The sequence below is a fragment of the Heptranchias perlo genome, chromosome 2, assembly GCF_035084215.1.
Source record: "Heptranchias perlo isolate sHepPer1 chromosome 2, sHepPer1.hap1, whole genome shotgun sequence".
Taxonomy (NCBI): Eukaryota; Metazoa; Chordata; class Chondrichthyes; order Hexanchiformes; family Hexanchidae; genus Heptranchias; species Heptranchias perlo.
Genome location: NC_090326.1, coordinates 11,068,399 through 11,083,055, shown reverse-complemented (window position 1 = coordinate 11,083,055; position 14,657 = coordinate 11,068,399). Strand labels below are relative to the sequence as shown.

Sequence of the window (14,657 nt, the reverse complement as noted above, 5' to 3'; positions counted from 1 at the left end):
TTCTGACTCACAGGCAATAATATTACCACTGAGCTAAGGCTGACACCCGGGGAGTTCCATACCCACACCAGGACAGACTATTCCTACTGGTGCATAGCACGAACAGAAATGTAACCTGGTGCACCGAGAGAGACAATCTTTCAGCTTTTGCGGACAATGAAGCTGCAGAATACAGTGTGTGTGGCAATGAAATAGCTTACACTTTCACACATTGACCGACATCAACTTGCATTTACAAAGAAAAAATGTCCCAAGGCGCTTCGCGGAAGCATAAGGAAAAAACGGATGCTCGTTGCTAACACTCCAATCTATTCACAACTTCTCATCCGCCATGTTTAACCGTACTTATTCTTCCAAGTTATTTTGACAATTGTGCCCCTCAAAACATTCCCTAAGATATTACACATTATTCCTCCCTGCATCCTCACCCGTGTTAAAAAAAGACTGATTGCACCATCTCCTGCTCTGTCTATCCCTCCCTTTCCATTGGAGCTCAAAACTGCGGAGCTCCTTCCATCCCTCGCTCGTCCCTCCCTCAATCGTCCCTCTTTTACAATCTACAGGTAGTTGAAATCCAAATCATTTGGTTCATGACTGGTCACTCTACGGTTAAACTTCCTCTTAGCTTGTGGCTCTTAGTGAACTGACTTTCAATCTTGTGAAAATTGCTTTAAAACCAGTTAAGTTGTATTTTCTAGTTCCAGCTCACCAATGATCAGATTTATTGGGGTACATTTTCAACTTGCCCGGGGGAACAGATAGGGTGGATAGAGAGAAACTATTTCCGCTGGTTGGGGATTCTAGGAGTAGGGGGCACAGTCTAAAAATTAGAGCCAGACCTTTCAGGAGTGAGATTAGAAAACATTTCTACACACAAAGGGTGGTGGAAGTTTGGAACTCTCTTCCGCAAACGGCAATTGATACTAGCTCAATTGCTAAATTTAAATGTGAGATAGATAGCTTTTTGGCAACCAAAGATATTAAGGGATATGGGCCAAAGGCAGGTATATGGAGTTAGATCACAGATCAGCCATGATCTTATCAAATGGCGGAGCAGGCACGAGGGGCTGAATGGCCTACTCCTGTTCCTATGTTCTTATGTCTCAGTTCGACTGCTCATTATAGAACCGCCACCTCCCCCACCCTCCATTTTCATTTGAAATCAACGGAAATGAGAATCGGGCAGTTTCTACAACGGGCGCCCGAACCTTGATGCCAGTTTCATGCCCGGGCGGCAAGTTGAAAATCTTCCCCATTGAGTTCACTGAATAAATATAAGACAGTCACTGATAAATCCAATAAGGAATTCAGGAGAAACTTCTTCACCCAGAGAGCGGTGAGAATGTGCGGTTGAAGCGAACAGCATAGGTGCATTTAAGGGGAAGCTAGATAAGTACATGAGGGAGAAAGGAATAGAAGGATATGTCAATAGGGTGAGATGAAGTAAACAGAGCAGGAGGAGGCTCATGTGGAGCATAAACACTGACCTGTTGGGCCGAATGGCCTGTTTCTGTGCTGTAAATTCTATGAAATTCTATGTAAAAAATACAAAAGGAGGTTAGGAACACTCCTGTTTCACTTGTAGGTAAACAAATTTTATTTTACCTTCAACCAGAGTGCTGTTTTTAAGACAACCATATTAAGGTAGCAGTATGCTCTAGCATGGTAATTAAAGTAGAGCAATGAATGGCATGGTGGTTATTGGGCCACACCATGTTGACAAACTGGACAGAGCTATTTGTACAGGGCCTGAACGGGTACTTAGTTGAAACGGTTCTACACTCGGGACTTCTATCACTAAAAGCTACTGGACAGGTACAAAAAATAATTAAAAAGGCTAATGGATTGTTGGCCTTTATCTCAAGGGGCTGGAATACAAAGGGTGGAAGTTACGTTACAGCTGTACAGAGTTCCGGTTAGACCCCATCTGGAGATACTGCATTCAGTTCTGGAAACGGCACCTCAGGAAGGATATATTGGCCTTGGAGGGGGCGCAGCGCAGATTCACCAGAATGATACCGGGGCTAAAAGGGTTAAATTATGAGGTCGGGTTTCATAGACTAGGTTTATATTCCCTCGAGTATAGAAGATTAAGATCGAGGTGTTTAAGATGATTAAAGGGTTTGATAGGGTAGGTAGTGAGAAATTCCTCTGGTGGGGGAGTCCAGAACAAGAGGGCATAACCTTAAAATTAGAGCTAGGCTGTTCAGGGGTGATGTCGGGAAGCACTTCTTCACACAAAAAGCTGTTGAGGCTGGGGATCAACTGAAAATTTCAAAACTGAGATTGATAGATTTTTGTTAGGCAAGGGTATTAAGGGTTACAGGTAGTTGGAGTTACGATACAGATTAGCCGCGGGATCGAACTGAATGGCGGAACAGGCTTGAGGGGCTGAATGGCCTACTCCTGTTCCTATGTTCTGCCTAGGCTGAAGAAAGTAGCCCTGATATCCTAGCAGTCATCCCTCCAGTCTCCCTGTGCCTTTGAATAATACAAGCACGATGGACTGGTGCAAGCTTAGTGGCATCAGAGGTTACATCAAGGCTACAGCTCAGAAACAGGCCATTCGGCCCAACTGCTCAATGCTGGTGTTTATGCTCCACACGAGCCTGCTTCCTCTCTACTTCATCTAACCCCATCAGCATAGCTTTCTATTCCTTTCTCCCCCATGTGCTTATCTAGCTTCCATGATATCAGGCAACGCTGTTCATTTGGTCCCAAAACCACCTACAAGCTAATGTCATGGAAGCTGTTTCTGTTCATGTAGGCCATGACGGTAATACCACCTCAGATAGCCACTTGGATGTCATCTAAACTTCCCAACACTCTTGGGAAAGTTGACACTTGGGAAAAAGTGTTGTGCCTTGTCAAGCTGATGCCTTTTTTCCATGGGGGAAGTGAAGAAGATGTTGCCCTTGCAAACATGACGTCTGTTACTTGCTTGATGCAAATTGCATTAAAGCTTAATGCAGTGATTTTCACAGTTATGTGCAGAGGTCGAAGTTGTCTGCAAACCAGCAGATGACATAGCTAAACGACAGTCTCCCTCGGAAAGCAGAGGCAGCAAAGACATGCTTAGGTAGGCCTGTCTGGGATCTATAAATGTGGTTCCTGGGATAACGGTGAGCATAATGTCTGAACTTTGGCCGCATTTAGCTTTGCTGTCCCCTCATGAATTCATTTTGCTCATCCAAATTGTGGAATATAATTGGACCCACGCCAAAGGAATTCCCATCCTGAAAGGTTTGCTGCAAGTGAAATTGCAGATGCAAGTAAGGCTGCTCTAAAAAAAAAAGTGGTATTAAAAGCCTTGCGATGCAAAATATCTGCCTTCCACAGCAAAAGGAAATCACTGACAAAGGAAAATGCAGTTTGAACTAACGAGTCAGGAGAAAACAAATGTAACTTTGTAACCAACAATCAGCTGAACACTCTTGTGTCTGTTTTATATGAGTGCTCAGCACCACAGGGAAAAGCTGCTGAGAAAAATGTGATGTGGAGATGCCGGTGATGGACTGGGGTTGACAAATGTAAGGAATCTTACAACACCAGGTTATAGTCCAACAGTTTTATTTGAAAATCACAAGCTTTCGGAGGCTTTCTCCTTCGTCAGGTGAGTGAGATGTGAAATCAGGTGTGAGTCTAATTTGCATAACTTTAAGTGTGAGGAGGGCTCAATTTGGTCACCATCACAGCCTCACAAAAATGGGAAAATGTTGATTCCTTGATGATCAGCACCCTGTTCCTTTAAAATCAGTAGATCAGTACATTGTGAATAACCACATTTTCAAAGGCTGGAAATCTGAAACGCAACGATTGTCTCCAATACCTGATCCTACGGTTACTTCAGTTGCCTGCTTTTGGCAGCTGGAAATGTGTTGAATCTGAACAGGTAAAGCCATTTACATGGAACACAGAGGGGCTTAATGATGAAAAATGGTAGACACACTAAATTAACCAAGTGGTAATGGGGATGGATTTTAAAAATGAGAATACATCTCCACTGATGTAACATGCTTTTCCAGCATTTTCCAAATAAATACATTTTGGGCAGATAATATGATGGCGAACAGCCCCGAAAATGGGGTGCAGATGCCTGAATCCTACAATGCACCCAAGGAACTCAAAGAACAACAATATGGGCAGTGAGCGTGAAGCAGGCTGGGAGCCCGTGCATAAGCATCCCTTCCCAAAGGGAAGGACACCATTCAATTTTTTTTTAAATTCAGGCTCCCATGCTGTTTTCACCTTAGCAGCCTGCCCCTTTACCTGGTGTGCCCTTCCTCTCTCCCCACACCAGGAAAGTATCCAGCACACAGGGGACATACAGCAGTGGCTGATGGCAGAAGACAATTCAGCCCAGTTGCAAGGGTTTCATTGTCGGTGCGGTGGTGAGGTAAAGATAGAGGTGACTGATATTCCACATATGAAACACATGTAGTCTTGCCATTGGATATAGGGTTTGAAGCTCAGCTTAACCGAGCAAGACACTAAGATCATACTTTATCGGACAACTAGGGAGAGGGATGGATTCCGGGCCAAAGTTGTATGGAATTTTTGGCAGAAGCCAAACAGATTGGGCTTCAGGATTGCAGATTTTAATTTGAAGTAAGAACTGGCTCATCCATGACTTCATGTTGAACAAGCAATCTGACAGCCCAATGATAGCAGTGGAGTTAAGGGCTGTAACAGAGAAGTAAAACTGGCTGCCTGCAGCAAACATGTGAAAGCTGACACAAAGTCCCTGGATCTGTGGCTGAGGAGCAACGTGCAAATGAGCAAAACGAGGGATTCAAAGACGGAACCTTTGCGTGTACCTCAAGTAATCATGAAGGGCAGGAGGATAGGTCATTGTAAGAAGATCAGATCTGCTTTACAAGCCCAAAATTAAATGTAAATTGGGTGCCAAAGACACATGTGAAATCACAGCACTGTTCCTTTAAAATATGCACAGCCAGCAAAAGGAAAACTGTTCTTTAAATCTCTTAGTAACCAGTTTACAACAGTACAACCATTCTAGCCTGCAGGTGAGTGATGACACTGTAACAACAAACCTCTCTTACACTCTTAGTCATTTACTTACATGATGTTTCGTAATGGAGTTTTGTAATCACATTTAACAGAGAGGAATTGGTACACTCAACACCATTAATGAAAGGTTTACAGAACAAGGTAATGATTGGAATTAAATTAATATTTTTTCGTTCATGGGATGTGGGCGTCGCTGGCGAGGCCGGCATTTATTGCCCATCCCTAATTGCCCTCGAGAAGGTGGTGGTGAGCCGCCTTCTTCAACCGCTGCAGTCCGTGTGGTGACGGTTCTCCCACAGTGCTGTTAGGAAGGGAGTTCCAGGATTTTGACCCAGCGACGATGAAGGAACAGCGATATATTTCCAAGTCGGGATGGTGTGTGACTTGGAGGGGAACGTGCAGGTGGTGTTGTTCCCATGCGCCTGCTGCCCTTGTACTTCTAGGTGGTAGAGGTCGCAGGTTTGGGAGGTGCTGTCGAAGAAGCCTGGGCGAGTTGCTGCAGTGCATCCTGTGGACAGTGCGCCAGTGGTGAAGGGAGTGAATGTTTAGGGTGGTGGATGGGGTACCAATCAAGCAGGCTGCTTTGTCCTGGATGGTGTCGAGCTTCTTGAGTGTTGTTGGAACTGCACTCATCTAGGCAAGTGAGAGTATGCCATCACACTCCTGACTTGTGCCTTGTAGATGGTGGAAAGGCTTTGGGGAATCAGGAGGTGAGTCACTCGCCACAGAATACCCAACCTTTGACCTGCTCTTGCAGCCACATTATTTATATGGCTGGTCCAGTTAAGTTTCTGGTCAATGGTGACCCCCAGGATGTTGATGGTGGGGGATTCGGCGATGGTAATGCCGTTGAATGTCAAGGGGAGGTGGCTGGACTCTCTCTTGTTGGAGATGGTCATTGCCTGGCACTTGTCTGGCGCGAATGTTACTTGCCACTTATCAGCCCAAGCCTGGATGTTGTCCAGGTTTTGCTGCACGCAGGCACGGACTGCCTTCATTATCTGAGGGGTTGCGAATGGAACTGAACACTGTGCAGTCATCAGCAATCATCCCCATTTCTGATCCTATGATGGAGGGAAGGTCATTGATAAAGCAGCTGAAGATGGTTGGGCCTACAACACTTTCCTGAGGAAGTCCTTTAGCAATTGTCCTGGGGCTGAGATGATTGGCCTCCAACAACCACTACCATCTTCCTTTGTGCTGGGTATGACTTCAGCCACTGGAGAGTTTTCCCCCTGACTTCAATTTTACTAGGGTTCCTTGGTGCCACACTCAGTCAAACGCTGCCTTGGTGTTCCAGTACAGCTACAACACTGGCATCTAACTGACAATGTGGAAAATTGCCCAGTTATGTCCTGTCCACAGAAAGCAGGACAAATCCAATCCGGCCAATTACTGCCCCATCAGTCTACTCTCACCTCACCTCTGGAATTCAGTTCTTTTGTCCATGTTTGGACCAAGGCTGTAATGAGGTCTGGAGCCGAGTGGTCCTGGCGGAACCCAAACTGAGTATCGGTGAGCAGATTATTGGTGAGTAAGTGTCGCTTGATAACACTGTCAACGACACCTTCCATCACTTTGCTGATGATTGAGAGTAGACTGATGGGGCAGTAATTGGCCGGATTGGATTTGTCCTGCTTTCTGTGGACAGGACATAATTGGGCAATTTTCCACATTGTCGGGTAGATGCCAGTGTTGTAGCTGTACTGGAACAGCTTGGCTAGAGGAACGGCTAGTTCTGGAGCACAAGTCTTCAGCACTACAGCTGGGATGTTGTCGGGGCCCATAGCCTTTGCTGTATCCAGTGCACTCAGTCGTTTCTTGTTATCACGTGGAGTGAATCGAATTGGCTGAAGACTGGCTTCTTTGATGGTGGGGATATCTGGAGGATGCCGAGATGGATCATCCACTTGGCACATCTGGCTGAAGCTTCAGCTTTGTCTTCTGCATTCACGTGATGGACTCTGCTATCATTGAGGATGGGGATGTTCATGGAGCCTCCTCCTCCAGTTAGTTGTTTAATTGTCCACCACCATTCACAACTGGATGTGGCAGGACTGCAGAGCTTTGATCTGATCCGCTGGTTGTGGAATCGCTTAGCTCTGTCTATAGCATGTTGCTTCCGCTGTTTAGCATGCATGTGGTCCTGCGTTGTTGCTTCACCAGGTTGGCACCTCATTTTTAGGTACGCCCAGTGCTGCTCCTGGCATGCTCTTCTACACTCCTCATTGAACCAGGGTTGATCCCCTGGCTTGTTGGTCATGGTAGAGTGAGGAATATGCCGGGCCATGAGGTTACAGATTGTGCTGGAATACAATTCTGCTGCTGCTGATGGCCCACAGCGCCTCATGGATGCCCAGTTTTGAGCTGCTAGATCTGTTCTGAATCTATTCCATTTAGCACGGTGGTAGTGCCACACAACACGTTGGATGGTGTCCTCAGTGCGAAGATGGAACTTCATCTCCACGAGGACTGTGCGGTGGTCACTCCTAACAATTGTGTCGTGGACAGATGCACCTGCGACAGATAGATTGGTGAGGACGAGGTCAAATAGGTTTTTCCCTCATGTTGGTTCGCTCACCACCTGTCGCAGCCCAGTCTGGCAGTTTTGTCCTTCAGGACTCGGTCAGCTCAGTCAGTAGTGGTGCTATCAAGCCAATCTTGGTGATGGACATTGAAGTCCCCCACCCAGAGTACATTCTGTGCCCTTGCTACCCTCAGTGCTTCCTCCAAGTGGTGCTCAACATGGAGGAGGACTGATTCATCAGCTGAGGGAGGGCGGTCGGTGGTAATCAGCAGGAGGTTTCCTTGCCCATGTTTGACCTGATGCTGTGAGATTTCATGGGGTCCGGAGTCAATGTTGAGGACTCCCAGGGCCACTCCCTCCTGACTGTATACCACTGTACCGCCATCTCTGGTGGGTCTGTCCTGCCGGTGGGACAGGACATACCCAGGGATGGTAATGGAAGTGTCTGGGACGTTGGCTGAAAGGTATGATTCTGTGAGTATGGCTATGTCAGGCTGTTGCTTGACTAGTCTGTGGGACAGCTCTCCCAATTTTGGCACATGTCCCCAGATGTTAGTGAGGAGGACTTTGCAGGGTTGACTGGGCTTGGTTTGCCTTTGTCGTGTCCGGTGCCTAGTGGTCCGATGCCGGATGGTCCGTCCGACTTTCTGTAGCAAGACTGTACAACTGAGTGGTTTGCTCGGCCATTTCAGAGGGCGATTAAGAATCAACCACCTTGCTGTGGGTCTGGAGTCACATATAGGCCAGACCGGGTAAGGACGGCAGGTTTCCTTCCCTAAAGGACATTAGTGAATCAGATGGGTTGTAATATGATGGTCCATTGTTAATAGAACAGCATCTAAAAGTCTATCCCCATTTGATTCCTCATTCACTTTATGTACAGCTGCAGCACCATTTCTACCAAAGTAATTAAAAAGTTCAGATTAAAACAATTTATTTTATTGCCTCGTCCATAAAAATCCCAAACACAACTAATGTAAATTGATGTGAAATACATCTTCGGAGCATCACAAGGAGCATTAAAAACTGAAATTTATGGCTACCATATAACATGAAATATAGTCAGAATCTATATTAAAAATTCCATACATTCATAGGTGTATTTTTAAAGTTTAAAATATGCTCTTTATTAATAATTATGTCAAAACAAAATAAATAAACAGAATTCATGTAGAAAGATTGAAGAGTGCAGGTCTGGGAGTTAACCAGCAATAAAAGTGATCAAACAGCCACATGTGCAAAATGATTTTACATTGAATAGTGAGTGTTCAATGATGCATCCAGAAGCTCCCCCAGTGGCTCCGCTAATTAAGGCAAGTTCCACGCAGACTGGAAAGATCCTAAGTCGGTTCAATCTGTGCTGAATTAGCTATTCTCAGCTGGGGCCTTCGTAAGGATGCTATCCTCAACACCTCTGGGTTAGGGAGGGGAGATCAGATAGGGTTCCTACTCCTGAACACGAGCCACTGACCCCTCTGGAAATTATGTGTGAAGATGTCAAGTGAGGACAGGATTGGGATTAGTTGCAGGGCCTCTCTGCTAGCTAATAGTACTGAGGGAGTTCTTCACTATCGGAAGTGCTGTCTTTCAGATGAGACGTTAAACCGAGCCCCCGTCTGCCCTCTCAGGGATATAAAAGATCCCATGACACTATTTGAAGAAGAGCAGGGGATTTCTCCCAGGTAACCTGGCCAATAATTATTCCTCAACCAACATCACTAAAAAAAAAACAGGTTATCTGGTCATTGTCTCTTCCTGTTTGTGGAACCTTGATACGTGCAAATTGGCTGCTGCGTTTCCTACATTACAACAGTGACTACACTTCAAAAAGTACTTTATTGGTTGTAAAGCATTTTGGGGCGTCCTGAGGTTGTGAAAGGTGCTATATATGCAAGTCTTTCTTTTCTTTAGCCCACACTGTTTAGGCTCACACATTGAGAATGGTCGTTTGGATGAAGTAAAGGACAGCGCCCTCCATCCAAAATCTTCAGGAGAGAAAAATGGAGAAAAAAAAGGACAAACATTTTTTTTTTAAAATCGCATGTTGTCAGAGCAGGTCAGCATCTGTTACACTCCCAACTAAAAAGTCGAGAGTTTGATTCCATATTCTTACTGTCCTTCAAAATTGGGCATTTACAGGGGCAACATGAGGGAAAGATTCTCCATTCTTTTCCCAGACTTCTAATGGGGCAATGTGTGCCAGTCATGCGTTCCATTTCGAAGTGGGGAGGGTTTGAGATCAAAAAACAAGCAGAACCAGTCTAGCCCAGGCAAAAACCAGTCAGTGTTGACTACAGCTAATGTGACTACAGTTAAGGAGAGGACCATGGTTCAGGTCATCCTCCCTCTAGTTGAAGGGTGATGGGAAGTAGCAGTAGCAGAACTTCAAAAGGAATAAAGTTCCAAGCTGATGTGGAGCCAATGTATACACAAGTAACACAACCATGATCGTAAATTCTGAGCCCAGACCAATGAAGATCTGTATTCACTTATACCTCTGCCATCCTGCTTATTCTGGATGTTACATAACTCCAAAAATTATTATCCTTACTGTGTTCTTAAAAGCAGACAGTTGGTATAGGTGAATAAGTAGCTGAAAAACAATGGTTGTTGAAAACTGAGGGTGCAAAAAAAATTACAAAAAGTATTGAAGGCTACAGCTTCCAGTACATAATCTGAAATAAGAACATGCAAAATATAATAACAACTTGCATTAATAAAGCATCTTTAAATTAGTAAAACGTCCAGGGCGCTTCACAGGAGCATTAGCAGACAAAACTTGACACCGAGCCACATAAGGAGATGTTAGGACAGATGAGAGGTAGGTTTAAAGGAGCATTTTAAAGAATGAGAGAGAGGTATGCAATGTGGAGAGGTTTAGGAATGGAATTTCAGCGCTTAGGGCCTTGGCAGCTGAGGACACAGCCGCCAATGGTGGAACGACGAATATCGGGGATGCACAAGAGGCCAGAATTGGAGGAGCGCAGGGATCTCGGAGTATTGTAGGGCTGGAGGAGGCTAGAGAGATAGGGAGAGGCTTGAAAACAAGGATGAGAATTTTAAAATTGCTGGGCTGGTAGGTCAGCGAGCACAAGGATGGTGGGTGAATGGGACTTGGGTGCGAGTTAGGATACAGGCAGCGAAGTTTCAGATGAGCTCAAGTTTACGGAGGGTGCAAGGTGGGAGGCCGGCCAGGAGAGCAGTGGAACAGGCGAGTCCAGAGGTAACAACGGCCTGGATGAGGGTTTCAGCAGAAGATGTGTTGAGGCAGGGGTGAATACGGGCGATGTTACAGAGGTGGGAGTAGGCATTCTTGGTGATGTCCAATATATCCTCCAGCTTACATCCTCCAGAAACTACATGGATATGGAGTGTGCACAATTGTATTCCAAATATATACTGAAGTGCCCGTGAATGTTCATTATAACCAGATATATCATCTCAAATGTATAGATTTTATAATAATGCAGCAGTAAGAACGGCCACAATATTTAAAATTTGCCTCCGTATAACAATAAATAAAATAGTACAAAGATTTTGCTGTTTATTCACCTACCTTTCCACTGGACTTCAAAAGTATGAACACTAAGAAACAGACACACTGTAGTAAAATGTGCACAGCACTGGCAGCCTTAATCCTGCAGAAACTGCAGATAAGATCAGTGCAGACTTGAGTTTTTTTTTTAAATAACCTAGACTTTTAGCCAAATTTAATAAAAAAAAATGGTTGCTCTTGTATTTTTTTTGGCTTCTTCCACTGCTATTTGTTAGCGACCACAGCATTTATCTTAAACCAGACTCATTCAATCTTTACGAGTGCTAGATTTTCATTAGGATTATGAAACAGCAGCAATAACAACAAAAGACCTGAATTTAATAAAATCTAATGAATTGGACCTTTGGTGAGTTTAATAGAATCTTTTGAAGCAGACATTTGCTCAGCTCATTGCTCAATCGTCCTCAACTTGTGAGGTAGATGCAGATTGCATAAAATTCCATCGAAGCACACTTATGCCAAAGACTACATGTACTAGGAAAGGTTTAACACAGGAACATTTTGACGAGGCAGCATAAAATAAGAAAATTATAATTTTCTCCCTCCGTCTGTAATTGCAGACTGACCTTACTAATAGGATAAAAATTTGGTTTAACTATATACCATTTGCAAAAAGCACAGTTTAAGTCTATCATTAAAAGTTAAGTAGGAACCAAATATATCATCAGTATAAAGTTCTGTGGTGTTTGTACTACCAGTAGCAGACATCTGGATTCGCTGCTTTCTTTCACATAGAAAGTAAACCCACACAGAGGCAGTTACCATAAACTTGTTGCCGCACCCTTATTAAACTGTCAGATTTTCTTGCTTTGTAGGTTTCTAGCTTCTGTTTAAATTACGTAAATAGTTCTGGAAAACCAGTGTCTGTGTCCCAGGGATGCATGATTCAAAAAGACAGAAATAGCATTGTAAGCACAGGAAACCTGTCAGGACCCAACTGAGGGAAATAAGCTAGCCGAGTCCAGACACTATTTTTTGCTGCTGTCTAGTAGAGCTAAATGCAGTCTCCATAGTTGCTCCACACTATAGAGTGGAAAGTGAAATTGAATATATTCTAAAATGCAAACATCCTTGTACGTTTATACATGTATCCAAGGAGAAGAAAAGGGGGAAAAAAAAAGGGCTCGGGGAAGAAAAAGCTTAAGATGTTGTCAAAGGTTCAGAATGACCCTCTGGCAGTCTGTTACCAGTGAAATGTAAACTTATAGCTGTTCTGAATGAAGAGAAAGATTGTTTTTTAGTCAGGTCAGGACTGGGGTAGCCCACCATGGAACTGAATTCCCTCGGCTGTAATTGACTGTACACTGTGTTAGCAACTCTCCTCTGGCACAAGTTCACAAGATACACCATACAGATCAAGCAATTTTTTTGAGATGATGCGTGAAACGTATCATCCAGGCAGGGAACTATTTATGAACAGCCTCTGGCCAATGGCCTACCTCAATGTAGTCCTTGGCATGACCCCAATCTCTCTTGGCATCCAGATTGCCCAAACTAAAACAATCCAGCTGTCTGAGGTGAATCTTAGCCACCGACCGACTAATTTTCCGAGTTACGAAATTAGACCCTGAAACAAAGATAACAGATAACATCAGTATAGTTATTCCGGCTGTTTAACTGTAAGAAAATAGAAACAAAAATGAATTTAACATTTTAAGAGTTACTAGTTTTGTTTTAGTATTATGGTATCATTTGTCAGTTGAGTAAACCCAGAAGCTTGAAACCCAAGACCTCCATTTACACAGCTAACGACTTTATAAATCCGCTTTAGAAGGTACTTAATAATTTTTAATTTATTATTTAGATCTTCAATTCAAGAGCTAAGCCAATAAAAATCAATGCAACTGACAGCCTATAAACACCTAACACACAAATTTTGAAGTTTAAAAATGGAAAAATTAGAAAGAAGTAAGTTTTAACTTTTTTTTAAAAAATCACCATTATTGATAACGTCAAACAATTTTAAAACAAAATATTAGTCAGCATCAGCCAGTACCATATAACGACAATTATCAGAACCAACGGGTGAAAGGGATTACATGAAATGGATCCAATGATCAAATATATTGCCAACAATGATATCAGTTGAAACATTACAGCACTATGTTTAGTGTAGCAATATCTAATCCAGTAATACAAAGCTAACAACACATGTGACATAACATTCATTTCCATAAGTACTAAAAGTGATTTCATATTTTTAGGCAAGTTGACTAATATATCAGATAATGTCACTAATTCGACACAAAGGCAGCCTGTTATAAGCAGATACAGTCCCCGTTATATAGAGTACGCTCGTGTTAACGCCATTTGCCCGCTATATGAGGTGGACAGTGAAAGGACGCCATTCAGTGAACAGCTGCTCATGCTGTCTCTAAACCAGTGATAGCAGATTTAGGTAGGCCGAGGTGCTGCGATAGGACTCGCTGGCTCGTCTTCAGCAGCTCGTCCATTTTGTTTAGGCCCATTTTTGTGCTGAGGCTCATCATTTTTCTCTTTCCAGCCATGTTTACTGCTGCAGTCTGTGCTATTAATGCAAACTGTAACCCGACACTAACGACAGGGGATTAAGTAGCCAAGGTAATCGCACCTTAACTAGGTGCGAACAGCTGATTGAACAGCTGTGTCTGCCCAAATTTAGCCAGCGAGTTTAATACGGTATAAGCGGTGCCTTTGTCACTGACATCTCTGGGAATGGCAAATGGTTAACATTAGTAACCCGTATAAACAGCTGGCCGCAATAACCATGGGCAGTATAAGTGGTGGGGACTGTACAAAATACATTTAAATTATTATACAACCCACCTAAGGTCACAAGGCCTTTTTTAAAATTTAGTGAAGTGCTCGAACTATATTGACGCAAAGAAGTATAAAATTGCCCGCTTACTGTCTATTACGGACTGAGTTATAGTCCAACAAATTTATTTTAAAGCTTGTGGAATTTAAAATAAATTTGTTGGACTATAACTTGGTGTTGTAAAATTGTTTACAATTGTTTACAATTGTCAACCCCAGTCCATCACCGGCATCTCCACATCATATTACGGACTGGTGAGTTTTAATTATTTTTTTACCACCAAGCCTGGTTAAATTTTTTCCCTCAGCCACCAAGTCATATAATAAATTGGTCATCAGATTCCTAATGACAAACTGGAACTTAAGGCATAAAATTCCTCCACTATAAATATGTGAACATAACAATTAAACCTGCCTTGTAATAAAAATATGAATTGGTGAAATGTAATCACTGGGATTTTGGATTTAATTGGAAGTCGCATTGGAATCAATTAAAATATAACATAGGTTCATCAACAGAAGGCAAGTTAACTTTGTTCCTGAACCCAATTTGAACTCTAGCTTGGTGGCTGCATTTTTCACTAGCTGCCATCTGCTGTTAAACTGGGTGATCTTCAACACTCCCGCAGAGAATTGCCTGAGCCATGGCTTTACACAGCCGAGAAGCAAAAAGGACAGACACTGAGAATGTCATGGCTGACTGAACAGACTACTGAGATCAGAGAGATTACACCTAATTTGCTTGCC

The 14,657-nt window shown here is 43.4% G+C and overlaps 1 protein-coding gene across 1 annotated transcript in view; it reads right to left on the bottom strand.

Moving 5' to 3' along the window:
- gmds (GDP-mannose 4,6-dehydratase) overlaps positions 1-14,657 on the bottom strand; it is a 726,937-nt gene that overhangs the window by 378,564 nt on the left and 333,716 nt on the right. Inside the window, exon 9 of the mRNA XM_067995743.1 lies at positions 12,554-12,681. Coding sequence (XP_067851844.1) covers positions 12,554-12,681 — 128 coding nt within the window. The remainder of the gene's footprint in view (positions 1-12,553; positions 12,682-14,657) is intronic.